We start from the raw sequence: 25,201 nt of genomic DNA on the forward strand, positions 1-25,201 counted from the left end.
GTTCTTGTTTGGAACACCAGCAGCAATGGAACTAAGGGATGAGACAGAAACGCCAACCAGTTTGCCACCTATATCATGAGATTTTATTTATTTTTAAACAAACTCTTTGTATCTTTTCAGATCTCCCTGAGAATGGCGGCCTCTCCCCATCTTTGTTTGCTGAGACGTCTCCTCAGCTCAGACTGCAAAACAAACCGGACAAGGAGAAGAGGAAGCAATCAACAAGAGGATCAAAGAATTTGATAGCATCCCGTTTCCACTACAGCGATCTTCCTGCAACAGGAACCCTCGATGCTGACCAACAAGAACAAGTGAATAACAAAGTTCAAGGGGCTTTGTACATTGACGGAGAGTGTGGACAAACTTATAATAAAGATCAGAAGTCGATTCAAACAAGACCAAAGCCATATTGCTGTTCAGAGTGTGGGAAACAATTCTACGTCAGTGGCACATTTCAGAGGCACAAAAGAATTCACACTGGAGAGAAACCCCATTGCTGCTCTGAATGTGGCAAACGATTCTATGACAGCTACAGGCTCAAAAGACATAAAAGAATCCACACTGGAGAAAAGCCGTATGGCTGTGCTGAATGTGGAAAAAGATTCATTGACAATGGCACTCTGAAAATCCACACCAGAATTCACACTGGAGAAAAGCCTTATTGCTGTTCTGAATGTGGCAAACAATTCAGCCGAAGTTGCCATCTTCAGTCTCACACAAGAATTCATACTGGGGAGAAGCCATATTGTTGTTCTGAATGTGGAAAACGATTCATCGACAATAGTGCTCTTCATCATCACTTACAAATTCATACTGGGGAGAGGGTATATTGCTGCTCTGAATGTGACAAACGATTTTCCAGCAGTAGCAATCTTCAGCGTCACATTAGAATTCATACGGGGCTGAAAACGTAAGGGAGTAAGAAATAATCAGCACAACTGAACTGTCATGACTAGAGGGTGAGGTTCACTCCTGCCTTGATAGTAAGCACACCAAGACAATTTGGACAAATTAACCTTGAGACAATCGCCATTGCTACCTTGAACGTATTGAATGATTCTCCTAAAACTGCAGTCTTCAGAAACACATAAGAAACCTCACTGTTCTGTAGTTTTGAATGTGGTAGAAGATTTTCCCACAACAGTAGCCTTCACGATCGTTCAGAAATTCTTACTGAAGAAAAAAACTTAATTTCTGGTCTAAATGTGGTAAACGGTTCTCACATTAAATAATTTCAGTGGACAATTAAGAATACACAGTGGAGGGCAGTTTATTGTTGTCATGAATGTGGTAAATGTTTCTCAAACAGCAGTGGACTCAATAAACATAAAAGAATTAATTTTGAGGAGATGCCTTATGGCTGTTTTGAACATCTTAAGTGTTTTTCAGACACCAGGAGTTTTAATGGACATGTGGCAATTTGCACTGGAGAAGCCCTGAAGGAATAATCTGGAGCTGAAAGAAAGAAGGAACGGAGGGAACACCTTTAGTCTTGATGAGTACCTTCATGTGGTGGGCTTTGTTGTATAAGACTGATAACATAACTCCTCAAAGTAAAAATGCTTATAATTTATGAAAAGGACCCATAAAAGGTTCTATATACTGGTCACAAGTCTCTGAGGATTGAAAGGTGCCTGCTATCTGCCTCAGCACTGGTGTAGGTGATGGTGGTAGTATGACATCTTCAGAAGAAGAGAAGAAGACCTCCAATATGGTGACAGTCCAGATGAACAGTGGAACAGATGAGACCACAAAAGTGGAACTGGACACTAGTTCAGTAGTCAGCTAACGACAAAGAGGAGGTCAAGTAATGCTGCTGTTATTAAAGACATGTGGGATTTAGAGCTAAAGAAGGTGCCAGGAGGGCTCATAGAAAACTCAATCCAGAGATTCAGAGTTAAAAAAATTGAGATCTCTAATTGGAAATGAGAAAATCAATGAACGGGAAAAATAGTACAGAAGAAGAGACCCAGTTAAAAGCCATGAGATTAGAACAGGCAGAGAATTGGGATAAAGAGAAGAGGATCACCACGTCGGGTGGAGTGTATGAGAACGCAAATGCGTCGCCAGCCAAACGGAGTCCATAAGAATGGACACGTTTTGACAAATGTGAAAAAAATTCAAAAACTTGACAAATGTGAAAAAAATTCAAAAACTTGACAAATGTGAAAAATATTGACAAAGCTGAAAAAAAAGCTTGCATATTGTAATCTTTTTAGTTAGCCAATAAAAGGTGTAATTTTGCTTGGCTTTTCTCTACATTCATAATGGCTAACATGGTACAACACCCTAGTACTACAGAAATAAAGACCCAAATGTGATCAGACACACTCAGAAAATGATCCTCACCCAGAAGTAGAAACTCCTGCACTGCAAAAACACTTATTGTCGAATAAAAACCTGAAAATAATAAAGAGACAAGTTTGGGAGAAAGTAAGAATGGAATTTCCACAGGCGTCAGTCTGCCAGCTAGTGGTGTCTCTGCATTAGGGGCCAGTGGAGCGCAAACCTCAGAATGCCACCAGATGGCGCTGTTGTGTTTAATAAGTTCAACTTACTTAAATATTCACATCAAACTTTCCGAGGTCTTCTTAGTAATTATTTTTTTGCCTACTGTCCTTTCATATCTAAAAGGTATTTTTATATAGGACAGATAATGTGACATGATCTTTGCATGTAGTGCTGCTAACATTCTTGTGGCTCCTCAAGCTCATCCTATGGATCTCACAGTACAGTATTTTCTTGACAACTTCAAACTCTCTTACCTGAACTTTCAGATTCACTGAGGGGCCTAAAGGGTACAGCCCACCTTATTATCACCAAGTAGTTGTGTTGTCTGTTCACTCTTAAGAGTCCGATGGTTTACTCAATCAAGGATGTTCAGCACAAGCCAGTGATGAGCAATGTAAAGTCCAGGGCTATTTCTGCCATGAAATGTTGTCAAGAAAATTTTGGAAAAACGAAGATAAAGCAAATATCATATGATGAATGTTTAGAGAATAAGACATTCAAATGATCAGAAGGCTGGTATACTCTAAAACTTTCATAGCCATCCCAGATGCCTTTTTTCGGCTCCTTCCACTTCATGGCGTTAAGCTGAGAGAGGAGAAGCCGACCTGAAGACGTTTCAGTGGTGCGACGGCCTGGCGGAGACTCGAGGGATGTGCAGATCTGCTGAGCACAAGTGGACGTGTCCGGGTTGGGCCAGTGGCGTGTTAAAGATCTCAGGCTGAGTGTGTTAAGGTGGGCTTGGGTGGAGTGTCTTTATTTAATGGGTGCTCAGGGTGAGGCATCTTCTCGTGGGCTGGCTCTGTTTGATGTTATAATGCTGTATGTTCTCTTTTATGACATTCACAATAAAGTCTTGTCATCTTTGCCCTGTTCGGCAGACCCCTGCTTGCATTAATTTTTATTATTTTTTAAATTTATTCATATACTAGGTTCCCTGTCTATGATGGGTAGATTACTACTTCAAAACTGAAGAAGATAAACAGCACATATATGCAGTCCACTTTATAATGCATATCATTATTACCATCCATCCATTATCCAACCCGCTATATCCTAACTACATGGTCATGGGGGTCTGATGGAGCCAATCCCAGCCAACACAGGGTGCAAGGCAGGAAACAAACCCCAGGCAGGGTGCCAGCCCACCGCAGGGCGCACACACAAACACCCACACACACCAAGCACACACTTGGGACAATTTAGAATCGCCAGTGCACCTAATCTGCATGTCTTTGGACTGTGGGAGGAAACGCCACGCAGGGAAGACCCGGGAAGCGAACCCAGGTCTCCCAACTGCGAGGCAGCAGCCTCTGCTACCCTCTGCGCCACTGAGCTGCCACATATTATGTTTATGGAGAAATTCAAAATAATAAAACATTATGGCGTCTGGAGTGGATAAACATCACACGGCAAGTGGCTCCTTCTTTTTAAACCACTTTTCTGATGTGGGATTCTGAAAGCCAAGAACAGAGAAAGAAACTGTTTGAAACTGTCAACTGAAAGTTCCGGCACCGTAGAATCTGAAATATTAGCAGGTCACAGAACGAGTCAAGTCATTTTCATCCCAAGAATACCCGCATATTCTCTAAAATTTTTCTTGTATTTCGTGGAGCGTATCTAAGCACAGACCTACAGGCCGATATCACACGTGACCAAGCAACATAAAGCTGGCCATGAGAGAAGCCAACTCAATTCCTAAAGTTTATAGCGTCTACCCTTGTGATTTATTTTTGGGTGGTAGCAAAGCAGACATCCATGGAAAGTTACACATATTTAAAAAAAAAAAGGGAATTGTGGGCATTTCTGGAATGAAATTGACTTGACCTGTTCTGTCACCTGTCAATATTTCAGATTCTATGGAGCTCGGGGGGAACAAAGAGAGCATGTTTTGCTTTTTTTTTTATTTCATGTATGACTTCTAGAATGAGAACCAATTTAAACCGATGAAGAAAGCATCTGATGTGGGATTCTGAAAGCCAACGACAGCGAAAGAAACCATTTGAAACCATCGACTGAAAGTCCCGGCTCCGTAGAATCTATATATATAATTCACTAAGGGCATGCAAGACAGAGAGCCACGCCCACCAACTCACAGAGCCCCGCCCCCAACTCTAAGTCCATGGGATACGCACCACAGAGCCCCGCCCACCATCTCTAATCCTACTTCCGCGTCCACCGTCGCTCTCGATCAAACAGCAATAATTAGCAAACAAACAAGATATCTGGCAGTAACAGTGCATAATTCACAATTAGTATGCCAGTTTGAAAAGAAGTTTTGAGGGCAGTTTTAAAATGTGTTATTGGATCGAGCTGATGAATGTGAGAGGGAAGAGAATTCCCGAGTTGAGGAACACCAGGAGAGACGCTCGAGCTCCCAAAGAACAGAGTTTGACGTGTGGTACAGAAAGTCGAGCTGCAGATGAGGACCTGAGTGAACAAGAAGAGTGTCAGTCTGGAGGAGATCAGTGAGGCTGTGGAGAGCTTTAAATGTTCAGAGCGGTATTTAGTATTGTATTCAGTAGTGAGCAGGGAGCCAGTGAAGTTGAAAGAGAATCGGTGTGATATGTTCACTGGGTTCAGAACAGCAGGTTATTATCCTGGCAGTGGAATTTTAAAGAAGTTGTAAGCGATGGATGCGTTTTTGTGGGATGCCAGACAGAATAGCATTACAGTAATCTATACGTGAGGTGACTCGGGCATTAACCGATACTTTAGTACTGTGTTACGTAAGAACAGGACGAAGTCTAGAAATGTTTCAGAGATGGAAGAAGGCAGTCCAGGAAATGTTACTTATATGGGAGGAATTATTTAATAATAATAATAATAATAATAATAATAATAATATTATTATTATTATTATTATTTAATAATTGCCATTATCAGTGTATAAATGGATATAAATAATTGCATGTAAACGATTCGCCAAAATCTGTTGTATGTCAACGACACTGTTTTAAACGTGATTGTGTTTTCATCAGAAAACCCAATTTCCACGTCTACCTGTATTAGTTTAAATGGCACTTTTACCACCCGCAATATGACGGACGCGCTGACTTATCGTGTCGACTGGGCAACACAGAGAATGCGACGTCTATCTTTATATGTCTATGTTTTCCATAGCCTGCTACAGGAAGATACTCTCTCGACCATTGGCATTGGTTACACTCCTTGCTATTTTCATTATACTGCGACAGTGGTTTCCTAAGCCTTTGTTATACTGAACTCCTTTCTCACTATTTTCCGTTCCTATTCTTACACTGCCGTATGCTATGGCGGGATTCGGCTAGTCTGAAATATTGACAGGTAACAGAACAGGTGAAGTCAATGTCGCAAGCGCAGTGTGGAAGATCATTCTCTACGTTGAAGAGAATCAAAAGCCACCTGAGAAGCACATCTTGAGGCGTGCATGTTGATGTCGGTGGAGAAAAGCCAAACTTGACACTAACCATGTTATTGATGATGTGGCTAATAAAAGCAGCGAACTGTGTAACCTACTAGCCTACTAGGGTACTGGCACTTGGACATAACATTGACATTTGACATGGACTATAAAAACGTGTAATCCGTGTTACTAAATTTTTATGTTTCATTAAATTTTATTTCTAAGCACGTCGTCAAATTTTAAGTTGTGCCTAAACAATAGTGTACAGATTACATTTGCCAACAGTTTAGACAGAGTTCATATCATAGGCAAGTAGTGAACCGCGTACTCATCACAAATTTTAAGAAAATTACAATGAATACCAGACCGAGAGTGTCGACCTCGTCACCTCACTCATTGAAGGATGCCCGGGCCGGTTTTGAGACCCAGTCTGCTCTTGCTTTTTCTGTCCCATGCCGGCTCCTCTAATGCTGTCCCATCTAAGTGTGAGACGGAGCGCCCTCCTCAGCAGCCGAGTAACACTCGCACTTGCCCGTGCCTACTTAATGAGCCAGGCACCTCCATTATGCCTGGAGAGGAGCGCAATTGCACAGCCAACCCCACACTAGGGGGCCATGATTATTTATTTAAAATCCACCTAAAGCCACAGACCATCTATCACTGAGACAGACATTCTTAACCTTATTGATATACACTCACCTAAAGGATTATTAGGACCACCACACTAATACGGTGTTTGACCCCTTTCGCCTTCACAACTGCCTTAATTCTACGTGGCATTGATTCAACAAGGTGCTGAAAGCATTCTTTAGAAATGTTGGCCCATATTGATAGGATAGCATCTTGCAGTTGATGGAGATTTGTGGGATGCACATCCAGGGCACGAAGCTCCCGTTCCACCACATCCCAAAGATGCTCTATTGGGTTGAGATCTGGTGACTGTGGGGGCCATTTTAGTACAGTGAACTCACTGTCATGTTCAAGAAACCAATTTGAAATGATTCGAGCTTTGTGACATGGTGCATTATCCTGCTGGAAGTAGCCATCAGAGGATGGGTACATGGTGGTCATGAAGGGATGGACATGGTCAGAAACAATGCTCAGGTAGCCCGTGGCATTTAAACGATGCCCAATTGGCACTAAGGGGCCAAAAGTGTGCCAAGAAAACATCCCCCACACCATTACACCACCACCACCAGCCTGCACAGTGGTAACAAGGCATGATGGATCCATGTTCTCATTCTGTTTACGCCAAATTCTGACTCTACCATTTGAATGTCTCAACAGAAATCGAGACTCATCAGACCAGGCAACATTTTTCTAGTCTTCAACTGTCCAATTTTGGTGAGCTCGTGCAAATTGTAGCCTCTTTTTCCTATTTGTAGTGGAGATGAGTGGTACCCGGTGGGGTCTTCTGCTGTTGTAGCCCATCCGCCTCAAGGTTGTGCGTGTTGTGGCTTCACAAATGCTTTGCTGCATACCTCAGTTGTAACGAGTGGTTATTTCAGTCAAAGTTGCTCTTCTATCAGCTTGAATCAGTCGGCCCATTCTCCTCTGACCTCTAGCATCAACAAGGCATTTTCGCCCACAGGACTGCGCATACTGGATGTTTTTCCCTTTTCACACCATTCTTTGTAAACCCTAGAAATGGTTGTGCGTGAAAATCCCAGTAACTGAGCAGATTGTGAAATACTCAGACCGGCCCGTCTGGCACCAACAACCATGCCACGCTCAGAATTGCTTAAATCACCTTTCTTTCCCATTCTGACATTCAGTTTGGAGTTCAGGAGATTGTCTTGACCAGGACCACACCCCTAAATGCATTGAAGCAACTGCCATGCAATTGGTTGATTAGATAATTGCATTAATGAGCAATTGAACAGGTGTTCCTAATAATCCTTTAGGTGAGTGTACGTTATAAAAATCACCAAAAGACACCCAAAAAAAGAAAACAATTGAGTAGGAAAAATCGAAGCTGTAACTATGTAAATTCCATGAGTGATATCTGAGAAAGCCATCTTTGTACAAAATCCTTCTAAAGAGGTTCTACTGTGTCAAAGCCAGGCAGGGCCGATAAGAAACAAATCATCCCAATGTGTGCCCAAACACCGGCAAGAACGACCGGGGAACTGAAAAGTCTGTGCATGACCCGCGCACTGTAAAAAATGATGTGTTAAAAGTACTTACAAAAAATAAGGCAAAACAAATTACTGGCAATATTTTTGAGTAGATTTAATATACTGCACTATTGAGTAAACTTAATTTATTGATTTACTCAAATTTACCTAAAATAAATGAGTTTGTTTAAATATAAGTAGTATTTTACTCCGATTTTCATTTGAATTACTCAAACAAAATGAGTAATAAAGCAACACTGGACAGCCGTGACTGTATAACAAACAAATGCTACAATTTCATATATCTTTGTTTATTTGAACATACACAGATAGTCACAACAACGGAGTTATATTTTCAAAGGTAAATATTTGAAAATTAAATCAAATGTCTGAGGATAATTTTTTATTGAATTACTGACATTCAAATGTCAATGCAAATTATCTTTTGTTCTAACTTACACAAAAAGTATATCTCAATCAAGTAATGTCCCAGGAATGAGAGGTAAACGGTTAGGAAACGTAGAGAGTGAAATCCTGCAGCAGATGGCGCTCTTCAAACACGTCCTGCATTTACGCCAATATATCCGCATAAATGAATGGCCGCCTTTTCTACTACTTTTCATGTTTGCGACAGCGAAAATCCTGAAATAAAATAGGACATAAGAAATCAAATATCGCTAAATAAATCACAGTGTTAAAAATTAACCAGAAAATACATTCTCTATGCAGAACACTAATCAAATAATACCGTGACGGTTAGGCAAACGTCTTTTTATGTTGTCTACAGGTCGTAGTTTAGGACAAACAACATACCGTTCTCAAACTTATCTCAAAGAGTCATTTTCTTTTTTTGTGTAAAATAGTAGTTTTAAACGATAAAAAATATGTATGAACATATGTAACTATCCGAGAAATGTGCTTGCTTTTTAAAGCAAACCAACGAGGTAAGTTGTTAGAAAGACGCTACCTTGCTCGCCATGTTTCCCACATGAAGGGAAAGGTTTCATGAAAACAACAGCTGCTTACGTCTGTAACTATAAGAAATGAAATACTAATTATTAATTATGGAATTAATATGTTTTATACTTACACATTCATAGTAAAACAGCTCTTATTATGGATAAAATTTACAGCTGAATGCATTGTTGTAAAGACCAAGAAATCAATGTGAGAGGACGTGCAGTGTCGTTAAATTTAACTTAACTTAAATGTGTTCAGTTCACAGAATAGTTTTTTTGTTTTTTATTAAGAATAAGTTATAAAAAATGGTTACATTTTAAGAAAAATAATAAGTTAGCATTATTCTTATTTTTTTTATTGAATTAGGATAAATAATCAATAAAAAGGGTAAAACCTATTTTCATTAATTAAAGGAATGATTATTTTGCGTAAAGTTAGCTATTTTGTGTTATTATTGCAGAATATATTTTTTACAGTGCATATAAAACTGCCATTGGAGTCCGGAATCATCTGGGGTCTCATGTATAACGCCGTGCGTAGAGCTCGCACTATAACATGGCGTAAGCACAAAAGCCGAAATGTGCTTACGCACAGAAAAATTCAGATGCAGGAATCTGTGCGCATCTAACTTCCACGTTCTTCCGCTACATAAATCCCGATCAGCGTGAAAACTAACACTCGTGCACGCGCATTATGTAACGCCCCAACTCCTCCCAGAATTACGCCTATTTGAATATGCAAATCAATATAAATCGCCCTTAAGCTCAGCCTTCTGTGAAAAGACAATGGGAAAAGCACGGGGGAAAATATAACGATTTCAGCGAATACCAAGTGGAGGCAAAGGAAAAATATACTGTTTGTTTAATTAAACCGTGATATAATCAACAAAAGGAAGTTGATCGAGTGACATAGCGTGTTGGAGAAACTTGAAAGTTCACGTTCACAAAGTCGCACAGTGCCGGAAATAAAAAAGAAATTATTAGATGTCAAAGTCGCCGTGAAAAGGCGAGTCGTAGCCCACCGTCTGACTGTCATATGAAAGTTTATTAGGGTACAAAGAAAAAAGCCACACAGTGGGGAAAAAAGCAGGAAATGTCAACTTCAATCTCGACATTTCCACTTTAATCACGTAGTTTATTTTGTCATTAAAGTAGAACATTATAAACTTCATCTTAAAATCGTTTAATTAACCAGTTTCTCAAATCCCATCGTAATTAAAGTAGCACGTTAAATGCTTTGTTTTGTATTTGATCTTCTACTCGTATGTGCTCTGTGTGTGTGAATCACTACTTGCTTCTTAAATCGGCTCTCTTCCTCCAACTGGACACAAAATCAATTACATTCGTGATATTACAGCTCTCTGAATAACTAAAATACTGAGATGTATACGTGATGTCATTTTCATGATGATAGGAGTTAAAGCACGATGGGAACACATTGGCACAGTGATTGTTCATGTGTCACGCAAGATGCTTGCTGCGCCATTGTTTCCGATGGGAGTGTTAGCTCCTTGGAAATACGTTCTTTTATATTGCGGCGTTTTCTATAAATAATTATAAATAATAACGGCGATATCCCTCTTTTCAGCGATAGGTGGCGACAAAGTCACAGAAAAGACAGAATATACTTAGCTTGTTTAATGCGGCTCACGTTGCTATACAGACAAGGAAGACCAGCTAGTTTCATTTCGTTCACCGAGGAGTTCTTGTTAGTTTCTTTTTCTTTCGGGGATTCGGTCGTGTAGAAACTGCTTTTTGTTGTCACAGCGGAGGTGGGTTTTGAGTCAATCGCTTCCACTCACTCAGGTCCACAAAGCTTGGCAAGGTTCCAGCTTCTTTTATATTGTGTCCAGACGACCAAATCCCCAGTCCAATTACCAAACAAAGCAGACAAACTTGTGCTGGCTGGTCAAATAACACTTAGTCCTTTTAGGGCTGACAACAGCTGTCCCTGTCTGTCTTTATGCCTCGCTTGGCTCAGCACTTCTGACTGTTGACACTCTGTGCTAAATCTGGCTCAGCTCTTCATGGCATATTACACAGAAAAGAATGAAAAAAAAATACATTTAAAAAGATCTAAAACAGATACAGTGACACAATTATTACTATAATAGCAAACTTATTATAACAGCCATTTAATATATTGTAGCAGTGCTGTCTCTTTCAAACGTACTAACCTCCAATTCCTGTGCTTACTTTTCTTTCTCCAAATACCTGATCACCACACAATCAGCTCTATAATAGACGTTAAGCCATCTGTAAGCTTACAACGATTATTCTTCAAAACTTTTAAGGAACATTGAAATATCTTCATAGTACGTGTTTAACTATTCTACAGTACCTGTGTGCATCTTCCTCCACTCTTGGACATCACCCTATGTTTGTCCCTCTTCTTAAAATACATATTCACCACAGCCATGTTCATCCTTTTTTACAAAATTCACTATCCTCTGACCTTTTTCATTCCTCTCCTTGACACCATACCTACCTACCAATCACCTACTCGTCTCCCTTCACCAACATGACCATTGAAATCTGCATCAATCACCACTTTCTGTCCCTTGGGTACACTGTTCATCATTTCATCCAACTCACTCCAATAGTCTTCATCATCACACCTCCAATTTTCATCTTCATAATCATCACTCAGTCTGACACTCTTTTCACCACCAAAACATGCTGTTCCTTCAGAATAACTCCTACTCCATTTCTCCTCCCATCCACACCATGACAGAACAATTTGAGTCCACCTCCAATCCACCTGGCCTTCCTCCCCTTCTATTTAGACTCCTGCACACACAACATATCAACCTTCCTTCTTGCCATCATATCTGCTAACTCTCTCCCCTTACCAGTCATACTGCTAACATTCAAAGTTCCTACACTCAGTTCCACTCTCTATACTTTCCTCCTCTCCTCCTGCCTCCAGACATGTCTCCCCCTCTTCTTCTCCTTCTTCTTCAACAGTAGCCCAATTTCCGCCAGCACCCTGTTGACTAACAGTACTGGTGTCGGTCGTTGTTAACCTGGAGCTCGACCGATCCTGTATGGAAAATTGTATTTTTGTCCGCATATTGATTTGGCAAAATTTACACCGGATGCCCTTCCTGATGTAACCCTCCCCATTTATCCAGGCTTGTGGCCGGCACGAAGAAACACACTGGTTTGTACATCCCCAAAACTCTTTCTTGTTGTTAGCAGCAACCTTTTTCCATCGTCAGATCCTAGCAGAACTTCCTTGTTGGTAGTGTGGCAAGCTTTTGTAATGTGGATTAGGCACCACAACTCCACTAACACAATTCTCCTTTCCATAGCTGGTGACATTGTACAACTCTCCGATCCGTACATGAGAAGAGGAAATACTCTAGAATCCTGATCTTAGTCTTCATCCTGATCTTACGAGTGCAAAGAAACTTACTTTAGCCACACTGATCCTCCTTTTTGATTTCATTATCACACTTATCATCGGATGCTATTACACTTCTCAGGTACTCGTCTGGCCTCCTCATTGGTGTCTTTGATGGTGTAGATTGGAGCTTCCATCATCTTGGACACAGTCAAAGACTCCATCTTATTGATCCTCAGGCTTCTCTGTTTTTCCAGTTGCCGCAGATATTTTATTAACCGTTTTCTCCTCCGATTCATCAATCTGATTGCTGATTAGGTCTTCACCATCGATATCCCCCCTTTCACACTTGTCTGTGTTGTCCTCATGTTTCACCCCATCAAAAGCCGTCACACCATCACAGGTAGAGAGATCTTTACTCCCTTGAGTTGTTCTCTCAGAGGTCGTTCTTACAATAAAGATGGCACTTTGAGTTCCACTATCTTCAGCAAGACCACCTTGAACGCACCCACCCACAACACGACGAACCACCCGAGTGCAGCCGTGCAACAGTTGACATGGAAGCACCTGCTTGAGAGGGCGCGGTTATTTATTTAAAACTTACCTGCTGCCATGGACCCCTTATCACAAGGGGTCCCAGTCTAACAGAAATCCAAACACAGCTCTCTGTCCGCTGTTCTTCACTGTTGTTTTGGCTCTTCTCTTCTTCATCGTCAGCCAGTTGTCTGTTTTATGTTTCTGATTTGTGATGGTGTTCCAGTTTGCAGCTTAATCGTGGCTGCTTATGCACACAGGTCTGTGATCATGTCGTGAAGATCCAAAATTTTAGATTAGATTTGATAAACTTTATTAATCCTATGGAGAGACTCAGATGCATACAGCAGGAGAAACAAACAAAAAAAAAAAACAAACAAACAAGGTTACAGACAACAAACAATGTCACAGGAAAAATTCAATACAATAAAATACATTTTTGCATAGCCCAAAATCACACAATGAGTGCTGCAATGGGCTTTAAGAGGCCCTGCCTCTTAACAGCACCCCAGCCTTGACTCTCTGAGAAAAACCACTCGTCGGGAAAAAAAATGGAAGAAACCTTGGGAAAGGCAGTTCAGAGAAAGACCCCATTCCAGGTAGGTGGGGGTGTCAAAAAACAGAACAGTACACAAGTCATCCTCATTACAATATGATAGTACAATAGAAATATTACAAGTATGGAGCAGAATTCAACAGGAGATGATATCACAGAATAGGATTTGGATTTGTTTAGAGTCCTGGAGACCTCAGCTATTAAGCTGCCTCCCCCTATTGGCCATTGACAGCTGAGTCAGCACTGGGCCAGCCAATCCAATAAAAGAACCCCTCTACCCAACGATTCCAGTGATCCTCCATCAGGGATGACTTTACCTTAGGCAGGCAAACAACTTAGAAGGTGGGCCGTGGTACCAAGTGCAATATTTGACTACTGAGAAGAGAAACAGAATAGGTGAGGAGGGTTAGTAACACATTCTAACTATCATATTACTTATGTTTTAGTGCTAATGACTAACAACAGAGATGCAGTCTGAACAGTTAATCAGCAGCTCTAGTCAGGGTGTGCTAAACTGAAGTAGCGAGATTTGAAAGCTGAGACTGAAGGGGCATCTCTTATTGTAGCAGGCAGACCACCCCACAGTTTAGGGCCCCCTGTAACTAAAAGCTCAACCTCCCACTGTTATTTTATTAATCCTTGGAATCGTAAGCAGACCGGCATCTTGATATCTTAATGTGCGCTCTGGTTTGTAAGTCATGATAAGTTCAGACAAGTAAGCCGGACCTTGGCCATTTAATGCTTTACATGTTAAAAGGAGGATTTTGAAATCTGCCCTAAACTTAACTGGGAGCCAGTGTAAGGATTTAAGAACTGGAGTGATGTGTTCGTATTTTCTAGCTCTTGTAATAAGTCTTGCAGCAGCATTTTGAATTAACTGTAGGCTGTTTAAAGAACAGGGCAGCACGGTGGCGCAGTGGGTAGCGCTGCTGCCTCACAGTTAGGAGACTCAGGTTCGTTTCCCAGGTCCTCCCTGCATGGACTTTGCATGTTCTCCCGATGTCTGCGTGGGTTTCCTCCGGCCACTCCAGTTTCCTCCCACAGTCCAAAGACTTGCAGGTTAGGTGCATTGGTGGTTCTAAATTGTCCCAAGTGTGTGCTTGGTGTGTGGGTGTGTGTGTGTGTGTGTGTGCACACTCTGCGGTGGGCAGGTTTGTTTCCTGTCTTGTGCCCTGTGTTGGCTGGGATTGGCTCCAGCAGACCCCGTGTCCCTGTAGTTTGGATATAGCGGGTTGGATAATGGAAGGATGTATAAAGAACAGTTTGAACATCCAGTGAACACCGCATCAGTCAATCCTACTAGAAATAAATGCATGAATTAATTTCTCAATTAAGACAATAACTCAATCATTCAACAGGTAAACAAATCAATGCATACAGTAAATAAAAAGAAACTAAATGAGTATCTCAGACAGTGGGCACAAAGGACCCCCAGAGGTGTTTCTTAGTGCACTGTGGTGGAATGAGCCTGTTGTCTAAAAGTGCTCCAAGACAGTGCCTCCTTTTCATGACGGCATCTAATTATGCCATCGTCCCCAGATTCCAGTGTGTCCAGGGTTCGCCCTGTGATGGAGCAGACCCTGTAGATGGCAAGCGCTGGTATTGAGATTGAAGTGTGTTGTGTAGATGGTGAACAGGAAGGCAGACAGGACAGCTCCCTGAGGTGATCCCGTATTTAAAGGTGCCAAACTACAAGTGGGTGCCAAACACAGTAATGCCCAAGCACAATTCCAGGTTCAAATAAAAGATTGCAACACCTTTCTTATACAAACACCAGCTTCTCACCCTCTGCCTCCTGTAGAGTGCTGCCCGCTGTCCCCCGACTGACGCCAATACATGAGGTGGCAGGTTCTCTTTTAGTTCTGACCTGGCGTCACATCCAGGCCATTTAGAGCACTTCTGGATTGTGTGGAAAGAAGGGCAGACCTCACCCTGGCAGCACCCTCGTGCGGCACCCAATGACCCCAGCAGAGCTGCGTTTCCAGACTCCAACTCCCATGACACTCTGCAAGTGTCCTAATTGGATTCGGCCCTGAGGAACACTGCCATCTGTCATGTTGGGTAATAAACTGCTCCCTGTGTGCCCGTTCGCCCAGTCCATCCATTATTGCCTCTTGATCCAGGCAAGAATCCTTTATCCTGGCCGTGATGCTTGTCCTTCCTCTATGGCACCTACGGCATACACTGATAATATGGCACCTGTGTGAAACTCTTACATCCCCAAACTCTTTTATATTAGCTTTGTCTTTGACATTTATTTTTGTCTTTTGAATTAATGAGTCAGTAGAAAACAGCAAATTCCAGATTTCCATTTATTTATTTTTTGCAAAAATCTGAATATTAAACAGACATTTGTGTATTTTATTCAGTAATCTATGAAATAATATACAACTTTTTGGATATAAACTTGATAACTTTTTACATCTTCAGGGAAATGAAGGAATTAAAGAAAGCGAGCAAAGATCATCTAAAAGTCAATAGTGTGAGGAGGTGATTGAACCAAACCGATCTACTGGAACAGAAAAGAATGAAACTGGGAGAACTGGGGCAAGTGAGGGCAGGTAGGACAGCTGAATGTTCACATCGTCAGTTCAAGAGGAGCAGAGTCACAAGACACGTGGTGGCACCGCCTGCATCCGAGTGGGCTCTCCATTGCTCACAGGAGTTTCCACATGTTTTTTCCAAGCTCTTGTGAAGAAGCCCAAGGATACAAACAAGGCGGAGGTCCAGAAACACAGTGGACAACCATGGAAACAGAGTGTGGCGGCTGAGTGAGACATCAAACTGATGACCCCACAAATTCAGAAGAAGTCCAGCACTGCTATGAGCTCTGAACTCACAGAGACCACCAGAAGCCATTTCTGCTACTCTACAGTCCATTAAGGTCTTGTCAGAAAGGAGGAGTTGCTGCCAAAAAAGTATTCATCCAAAGTGAGCATAAGGCCGAGAGATTCAGAAACACAGACAGACTGGAGCAGTGAATGCGCTGGACTGGCAACTCCATATTGAAGGTGGCAGTTTGAGCACAGAGGAGCTGAAGAGTGTGACCTGGAGGAGTGTCTGCAGCTGGACAGTGAAGCCCAGTGGACAGTCTGAACTGGTTTGGGGTAAAAGGAGTGGGTGGTCTGGTTAGAAGGAATAGAACTGTCAATGCTGGGAAGGACAAGTAGATTGTCATTTGTCACACAATACCAACAGGGAGAGCAAACGGCCAAGGGCATCATGAACTATCAATAAATAAATAAATAAATTAAAAAAAACAAACACATTGACTGTTTGATTAATTATTTAATTAACTAATTAACTAATGGCATTACAGTCCGGCAGCACGGTGGCACAGTGGTTAGCAGTAAGGAGATCTGGGTTCACTTCCCGGGTCCTCCCTGCGTGGAGTTTGCATGTTCTCCCCGTGCCTGCATGGCTTTCCTCCCACAGTCCAAATTCATATAGGTTAGGTGCAATGGCGATCCTAAATTGTCCCTAGTGTGGGTGCTTGGTGTGTGGGGGTGTGTGCCCTGTGGTGGGCTGGCGCCCTGCCCAGGGTTTGTACCTGCCTTGTGCCCTGTGCTGGCTGGGATTGGCTACGGCAGACCCCTGTGACCCTGTGTTAGGATATAGCAGGTTGGAAAATGAGTAACTGACTGGTATTACAGTCTCCTCAGAGCCCTGATCTGAACATCTTGGATGCTGTCTTTGATAGACCATAGAGCAGGGCCATTTTAACAGCATCACAGGCCCCCAGGTAAAGTAGTGCGCTAGGACCCCCGCTTTACACATAGGAATCAATCAGAAACATCATGGACCCCTACTGCATGCTCCAGGGGCCTCCGGCCATTGCCCATTGTGCCATTAAGATTACATTAAGATGACCCTGCCAGAGAAAGTGAAGAAAGCGAGACAACAGCCAAAGATAACTGGAAACAAGAGGCTCGTGACAAAGAGCCAGCTGCACGACAGACAGAGAGAGGAGCCGTGGGCACAGCAGACGTAGACTGGATTGATTTTTTTTAATTGTTTACTGCTCTTTTTTCATATGTAGAAAGTGCCTTGTCTTCACAAATTGTGCAAAATGAAATGATGGCGAGACATTTTTTTTTTGTAAATATGCAGGGGAACATTATTTATCACAGCTCTTACATCCACGGCATCTGTGCTCTATATTAACTCTAAAACAAAAACCATCGATGTCCCTTTTTCTGATGCTTGCCTTATGATATAGGTGCCTAAACAATGCCTGATAATAATAATACATTTCAATGACATATCTTAAAACAAAACTGTACATATATGTATTAATATTTTGTTGGCATATAAATATTACAGAAAGTCACTTCTATATTTAAAAGCCTATTTATTTAATTTTGGTGCCTACACCTTCTGTTCTTTGGTACATATTTTATATATAAACGTTTACGTGTGGAAGTGTGTGTGTGTCTGTCTGTCCGGCCGGCCGGGAAGTACGAGGCTACAGCAATGAAGCTCAAAGAGCCGACAAGGCGGCCTCAAGTTAACAAGTCGGAGACAAACTCGCTTACCTGCCGATAGACAAAGGGGGGCGCGCACATTCGCAAAACGAAACCGCTGACTCTGCAGTACAATTTTTTTTTTTCCTGACGATTTCAATAGTTTCTAGGAGCCCGGTCTTTTTACATATCGTTCATTTATTTATTATTATTATTTATTTACAGATAAATCTTGACCCTGACACCATCGAACGCATCTAATCGAGTTTAGCGCTGTGATCTGCACAGGCAAACGTTTACTATTAAGTTGTTCATCATCATTCTCAAACCTGCTTAATCCAATTCAAACTCAAAGGAGACCTGAGCTCATCCTGGCAGCATCAAGCACAAGGCTGGAATCAGCGCCGGGCAGTATGCCAGTCGTTTGCGAGTCCCACACGGGTCTTTTGAGCAGCGTAAACGTCCCTCCGTCCAGTAGATGGCAGTGTTTACCAGCAGAGCGGCATAGGAACGGCTTCTTTCTGTCGAGTCGCTCGTTGACGACTTGTTTTGTTTCATTTTGTTTGTTTAATTCCTGACATACGAGGCGTGGGTCTGCACCTTTCATAGACGAAAAACTAGCAGTGGAAGAGAGAAGGAAGAGAAAGAGAGACGACGATAAGTGTCGGTGAGTAACGTGAGCATCGGGGCGGGGATACCGGTTTGGGAGACCAGAAGAAAAGAAAGTGCAGCAGTACATGGGCAGGAATGTCGGGATGGGAGCAGAATAAGAAGGACAACGTGTGGGCGATGAATCAGGAGAGACGAATATGAGACGGACGGAATAATAAATAAATGAATGAACGAATGGTAGGAATGAGGTTGTCTTTGAAAATAAGAGCGAGAAAGAGAAATAAGAGTCGCGACGATCTTCAGAGGGGCTTCATTGTGGATGGTGACGGCACTCCGCTTGTCCGTCGTTTATTTGTACTTTCCCGTTACGATCACACTGTCTGCCGTGAAAAGCTACTCGCTCGTCCCGTCGTTGGAATTCTTAAAAATGTAATAACTTCCCCCAAATAGCGTTTGCAACACAAATGAAGTACCCGTAGGAAATCCAATATAGACGTGGGGAGGGTCGTGAGAGAGATCTGGTACAAGGCAGGAACAAAATCTGGACAGGGCACACAGTGACGCGGGGTTAAGTCCAGAAGTGGAAAAACTAAAAACAATGTCGACAAATATTTACTAAAGTGGGAAAAAAACGTGGAAACTACTTGAGTAAAAGCAGAAGAGTAGGCTCGGAAGTTTACCCTCGAGGATTAATAAATTATATATAATATATATATATATATATATATATATATATATATATATATATATATATATATATATATATATACACATACACAGGTCCATAAATATTTGGACAGAGACAACGTTTTTCTAATTTTGGTTCTGTACATTACCACAATGAATTTTAAATGAAACAACTCCGATGCAGTTGAAGTGCAGACTTTCAGCTTTAATTCAGTGGGTTGAACAAAACGACTGCATAAACATGTGAGGCAACTAAAGTATTTTTTTAACACAATCCCTTCATTTCAGGGGCTCAAAAGTAATTGGAGAAACTAAATAACTGGAAATAAAATGTTAATTTCTAATACTTGGTTGAAAACCCTTTGCTGGCAATGACAGCCTGAAGTCTTGAACTCCTGGACATCACCAGATATGCTGGGTTTCCTCCTTTTTAATGCTCTGCCAGGCCTTTACTGCAGCGGCTTTACTTTCAGTTGCTGTTTGTTTGTTGGCCTTTCTGTCCGAAGTTTAGTCTCCAACAAGTGAAATGCAGGCTCAGTTGGGTTAGGATCAGGCGACTGACTTGGCCATTCAAGAATTTTCCACTTCTTTGCTTTAATAAACTCCTGAGTTGCTTTGGCTGTATGTTTTGGGTCATTGTCCATCTGTATCATGAAACGCCACCCAGTCATTTAGCTGGATTTGAGCAGACAGTATGTCTCTGAACACCTCAGAATTCATTCGGCTGTTTCTGTCCTGTGTCACCTCATCAATAAACACGAGTGTCCCAGTGCCACTGGCAGCCATGCACGCCCAAAACATCACACTGCCTGACTCCACCGTGTTTTACAGATGATGTGCTATGCTTTGGATGATGAGCTGTTCCACGCCTTCTCCATACTTTTTTCTTGCCATCATTCTGGTAGAGGTTGATCTTGGTTTCATCTGTCCAAAGAATGTTTTTCCAGAACTGTGCTGGCTTTTTTAGATGTTCTTTAGCAAAGTCCAATCTAGCTTTTCTGTTCTTGAGGCTTATGAGTGGCTTGCTCCTTGCAGTGCACCCTCTGTATTTACTTTCATGCAGTCTTCTCTTTATGGTAGACTTGGATATCGATACGCTGACCCCCCTGGAGAGTGTTGTTCACTTGGTTGGCTGTTGTGAAGGGGTTTCTCTTCACCATGGAAATGATTCTGCGATCATCCACCGCTATTGACTTCCGTGGACGTCCAGGCACCTCATGTATAAACGATGCGTACGCACAGAAATGTTGCGTAAGAACTTTTCCACGTTCAAATCGCGATGTATAAAACCTACACTTGGCATAAAGCCACGCACTTTCCACGGTACCTCATGTCTTGTCGTACGCAAGTTCTCCGCTCGGTTTTGCAAACTGGCGGCACCCAGCGTCAAAGCAATGCTACTGTTCCTGTGTGGTTACTCCTTATTTTCATGACGCGGCTTTATAAATACACAGAAACTAACCGCATATTGTTTATTAGTGTAATGCATCTGATTGTAATTAACTTGTAACAATATAATGGTCCAGGGAACAGCCATAGTATTCCAAATACCATAACTGCTTTAGCGTTGTTACTCTCACTTCTCCTCCTTCTTCTTCTTCTTCTTCATCTGTCAGCTCCTCCTGTTAGGAGTTGCCACAGCAGATCATCTTTTTCCATATTACTCTCACTGCACCACTCGGAGTATTTATATCACTGTATCTGAGTGTGAATCCCAGCAGCAGCTGATCGGAAAGAGAATTATCGGTATACAGCTTCAAGCACACGCTGTCTCAGCCACTGCAAAACGTTTTAAAGCCTTTCCTGTACGGACCTCGCGGTTCAAAACAGTTTAATCCCAAGAACTTTAAATGCACTCAATCAATTGCTCCTTGTAGAACTGTCTGTACTTATAAGTACAATCACCTCACTGTAAACTTGCACTACAGTTATAATATCTCAGGATGTACCAAACTGTAGATTTTGCCACTTGTAATATTGTAGCAATATCTCAGATGGGTTTTTTCTGTTTTCGCAGCTTAAGGATGACTTCTTTCACCTGCATGGAGAGCTCCTTTGACCGCATGTTGTCTGTTCACACATGCAAGCACCACACCTCAAATTAACTGCAGGCCTTTTATCTGCTTAATTGATAAGACATAACGACGGACTTGAACACACCTGCCCATGAAATAGCCTTTGAGTCAATTGGCCAATTACTTTTGAGCGCCCGAAATGAAGGGATTGTGTTCAAAAAATACTTTAGTTGCCTCACATTTTTATGCAGTCGTTTTGTTCAACCCACTGAATTAACTCTGAAAGTCTGCACTTCAACTGCATCGGAGTTGTTTCATTTAAAATTCATTGTGGTAATGTACAGAACCAAAATGAGAAAAAAGATGTCTCTTTCTAAATAGTTATGGACCTAACTGTACATAGCACCATTGAAATGTGTCATGCTTAGACTATTAAATAAGAGGATCCTCATGTTAGTAAAGATGGAGTTTTGACCTGAAAACGCATCTTCACACTCTGCAGTGATTGGGATGATAGTAAGTTTTGTATTCACAACCTCCAGAACACCAAAGAGGAAGGAGTTCTATTATAGTTAGGAGCGCAGAATGCATAACAGTTAATGGTATCTATCTATCTATCTATCTATCTATCTATCTATCTATCTATCTATCTATCTATCCATCCATCCATCCATCCATCCATCCATCCATCCATCCATCCATGGGGAAGAACGGGGTTTGTTGGTCTTAAATGGGTGGCGAGAGCCGACAGAAGGGGAGCAGCATGAAGGACAACAAGCATTCTAATTCAAAAGACATTCAGAAAATTTCAAAAGATTGAAAAAAAAAAAAAAATGAAGACAGTCAGGGGAGAAAAAAACAAAAAAACAGGGCTGTCGTTTAGAAAAGAGGCCTTCCAATGTTTCCTATATGGGGAGAGAAAAACAAGCGCCTCTCGTTTACGGCCATACCACTCTGAATACGTCCGAACTCGTCCGATCTCGGAAGCTAAGCAGAGTCGGGCTCGGTTAGTACTTGGATGGGAGACCGCCTGGGAATACTGAGTGCTGTAAGCTTTTGCCTTTCTGTCAGCAGGGGTCGCCCTGGCTGTCTGTCTATGCTGAATGTGTATTTCTGTTGATTTGACTGTAATTGTGGTTTGTAATTTCAATTCATCGCAGGCACAGTCTCTTTAAAATGGTGGCCTCAGCTTAGATCAAATTCAGCTTTGGATTTCTCTCTCTCTCTCTCACCGTGGCGCTTGGACCAACTTTGACATAAATTGCCAGTATCAAACAGTTCAAAGTGATGATAAAAGAAAATAGCATTTTAAAGTTTTCCCTCCTTTCTCTGTTCTTATCTTTGCCTTACTCAGCTGGATTTTGTCTCTGCATCAAGTATATTTTCACTCCAAATCTGCTGAGAACTTCATAGGCTAACATGGAGCGTTGACAGCATTTCAATCTCAAATTAAAACTTGGTGTTTTTTTTTAGTGTTAATTTAACCCTGCAATGTAGTCAAGTTATTTTTGACATCTTTATGACGTCAGTCAATCCCTTTTATTTTGACAGATAAAAAGAAGCCTCCTTCCCAGTTCATAATGGCCATGTCCTTCAGGCCAGGGGGGTCCGTGTGAGATGGGAATCTGAGAAGAGAAAAGCAGACGGTTTACAAGAAGGGAGGGGTTTCCACGGAGTATGGCGTCGGCCAACGATGACGGCTTGGATGAGAGACTGACGCATTAAACAAGAGGACTGTGAGTGGGGTGCACCAGAGAGTCCGTGTGTGAAGCTGGAGGATTTTAGAGGACAAGTGTCAGATTTTAAAGAGCGCAAGGAGGAGACGCGCGAAATTAAAGTTGAGGATTCAAAGGATTTCCCGGTTACTCTTGGTGTGCAAATGCCAAAAACTGAGAATATTTTCAAGCAAGATGTTGGTGAATTGTGTCATTCCAGTTTGCAGCCCTGTTTCACTAATGCGGAACAACTGCCTATCCGGCAAAAATCTATGGAAATGAAATCTGAGTTATCTGAGGTTGAAGTGAAAACAACTGAGGGATACGGGACAGACGCAGAGAAGCAGCCATCATCTACGAATATTAGAATAAGTAAGTTACGTTGTTAGATATAATAATGAAACTGAGTACGTGTGCAAATTCTAATGGTGGCTGAGTCAGTATTTTTAACAAGTAAGAATGAAAGCAGGATACGCTTTTTGGTTGAAATTGAGTAGAGATCACATGTCCGTGAGCATGAAGACTATCACTCTCTGACCTAAATTGAAAAAAGAAATAATCTTACTATATAAAAGTGGTCGGGATTGTCCTTCCGTCCCGTGAGTGGAAAGCGTAGCGGTATTCCGCTTATCACAGACTTACTACTTTCAGCTTGCGGTGCAGGCGACATGATGTGAGCAGAGTTCTGGTGCTCCCATCGTTCCCTTGCTTTTGTGCGCGATGCGCTGGAAAAATAGACAAAATGATGTCTCTGGAAATAATTAATGTTGATGGAGTAGAAATGCCTCACCGCGTAGTAAATATCAGGGGGGTTCAAAAGGGCGACCTCAATATAGAAAAAAAGTTTACATTTCATCACAAAAATAAACTACGAGTATTAAAGTAATACCGCTCAAATGCAATACTGTATAACCAAATTAATGAGTTTGTATAAAATATCAAATTGATCTACATATTGAATTGCCTTAAGAAGTGGTCAACTTAAAAGGCGGGTCAGCCTAGTTATAAAATATTTAGTGATTGCAAAAAAATAAGTGTCCAACACATGACTTTCACTTTACCAAGTTGTTAGTTTAGCAATGAAATCTTGTAGGTTAGGGTTGTATTGTGTTTAATGGAATCGTATTTTGATAAACATTGCAGCAATTAAGTCCGAAACGTGCACAAAAACAATTTGTGATAGTGTTTTATCTCCAAATTAGCCAACGTCTATCATTTTCTATGCTGTGGCCAAAATGTCTTTGTGTGGAGTGATTGACTTTAAGGGTGTCATGTCACAGACTCGCATCCTGACCCCCCGACAGTCTCTCGGGTGGTCAGGAGGACATCAGTCTGGTTGCTGTTGGGATCTTATAATGTGCAAATCTGTTGCATCAAGATACACATATTCAGCGGGGAAAATTAGTATTGAATGTGTCAACGTTCTTCTCGGTAAATATATTCCTCATGGGGCTGTTGATATGAAATGTTCACCAGATGTCGGGAACAGCCTAAGTAATCCACACACACACAAAGAAATCAACACAAATCTATACTAATAAAAGGCAAAGCCCTCACTCACTCACTCATCACTAATTCCCGTGTAGGTAGAAGGCTGAAATTTGGCAGGCTCATTCCTTACAGCCTACTTACAAAAATTAAGCAGGTTTCATTTCAAAATTCTACACGTAACGGTCATAACTGAATCCTACTTATGTACATATATACGGCCATAGCCTGCAGTTCGGTTGCCGTGTGAGGCGGAGTTGCGTTCCCCCATCACCACGCCTCTCACGTAGTTGGCTGCCTGCCTATATTGCGTCCCCCATTCCTACATCTCCCACGTTGTTGGCAGCCTGCCTTATATAGATTTAAATGCTTAAGCGAGAAGGCCGAAATTTGGCAGGCTCATTCCTTACAGCTTACTTACAAAAGTTAAGCAGGATTCATTTTGAAATTCTACGCGTAACGGTCATAACTGAATCCTACTTATGTACATATATACGGCCATAGCCTGCAGCTCGGTCACCGTGTGAGGCGGAGTTGCGTCCCCCATCCCCACGCCTCCCACGTAATTGAGTGCCTGCCCATATAAGGCCATCCGTCAGCAGCAATCCAAGCTGTGAGAAAACAGTAAAAAGGAGGCGTGTCAGACGTTGTGGTTGCATTTTCTGATGCAGCTAAACAGAAACAACTTTGTGACGCTGTCGCTAAATACTCACAGAAAAATCCACAAGTTGTTAACAGACATGCTGTCGCTAAATACTCGCAGAAAATTCACAAGTTGTTAATAGACACGCTGTCGCTAAATACTCGCAGAAAAAT

General features: G+C 41.8%; 1 protein-coding gene and 1 non-coding gene across 2 annotated transcripts in view; both read left to right on the plus strand.

Moving 5' to 3' along the window:
• The window catches only part of LOC120528896 (zinc finger protein 2-like), a 63,548-nt gene that overhangs the window by 22,137 nt on the left and 16,210 nt on the right, over positions 1 to 25,201 (plus strand). The window contains exons 3-4 of the mRNA XM_039752972.1: positions 121 to 911; positions 22,900 to 23,269. Of these exons, the coding sequence (XP_039608906.1) occupies positions 121 to 911; positions 22,900 to 23,269 (1,161 nt within the window). The remainder of the gene's footprint in view (positions 1 to 120; positions 912 to 22,899; positions 23,270 to 25,201) is intronic.
• Positions 22,119 to 22,237, plus strand: LOC120529094. The gene has a single exon (XR_005633634.1). It is a non-coding gene; the product is annotated as a 5S ribosomal RNA (ribosomal RNA).

Source organism: Polypterus senegalus, chromosome 4 (assembly GCF_016835505.1).
Source record: "Polypterus senegalus isolate Bchr_013 chromosome 4, ASM1683550v1, whole genome shotgun sequence".
Classification (NCBI taxonomy): domain Eukaryota; kingdom Metazoa; phylum Chordata; class Cladistia; order Polypteriformes; family Polypteridae; genus Polypterus; species Polypterus senegalus.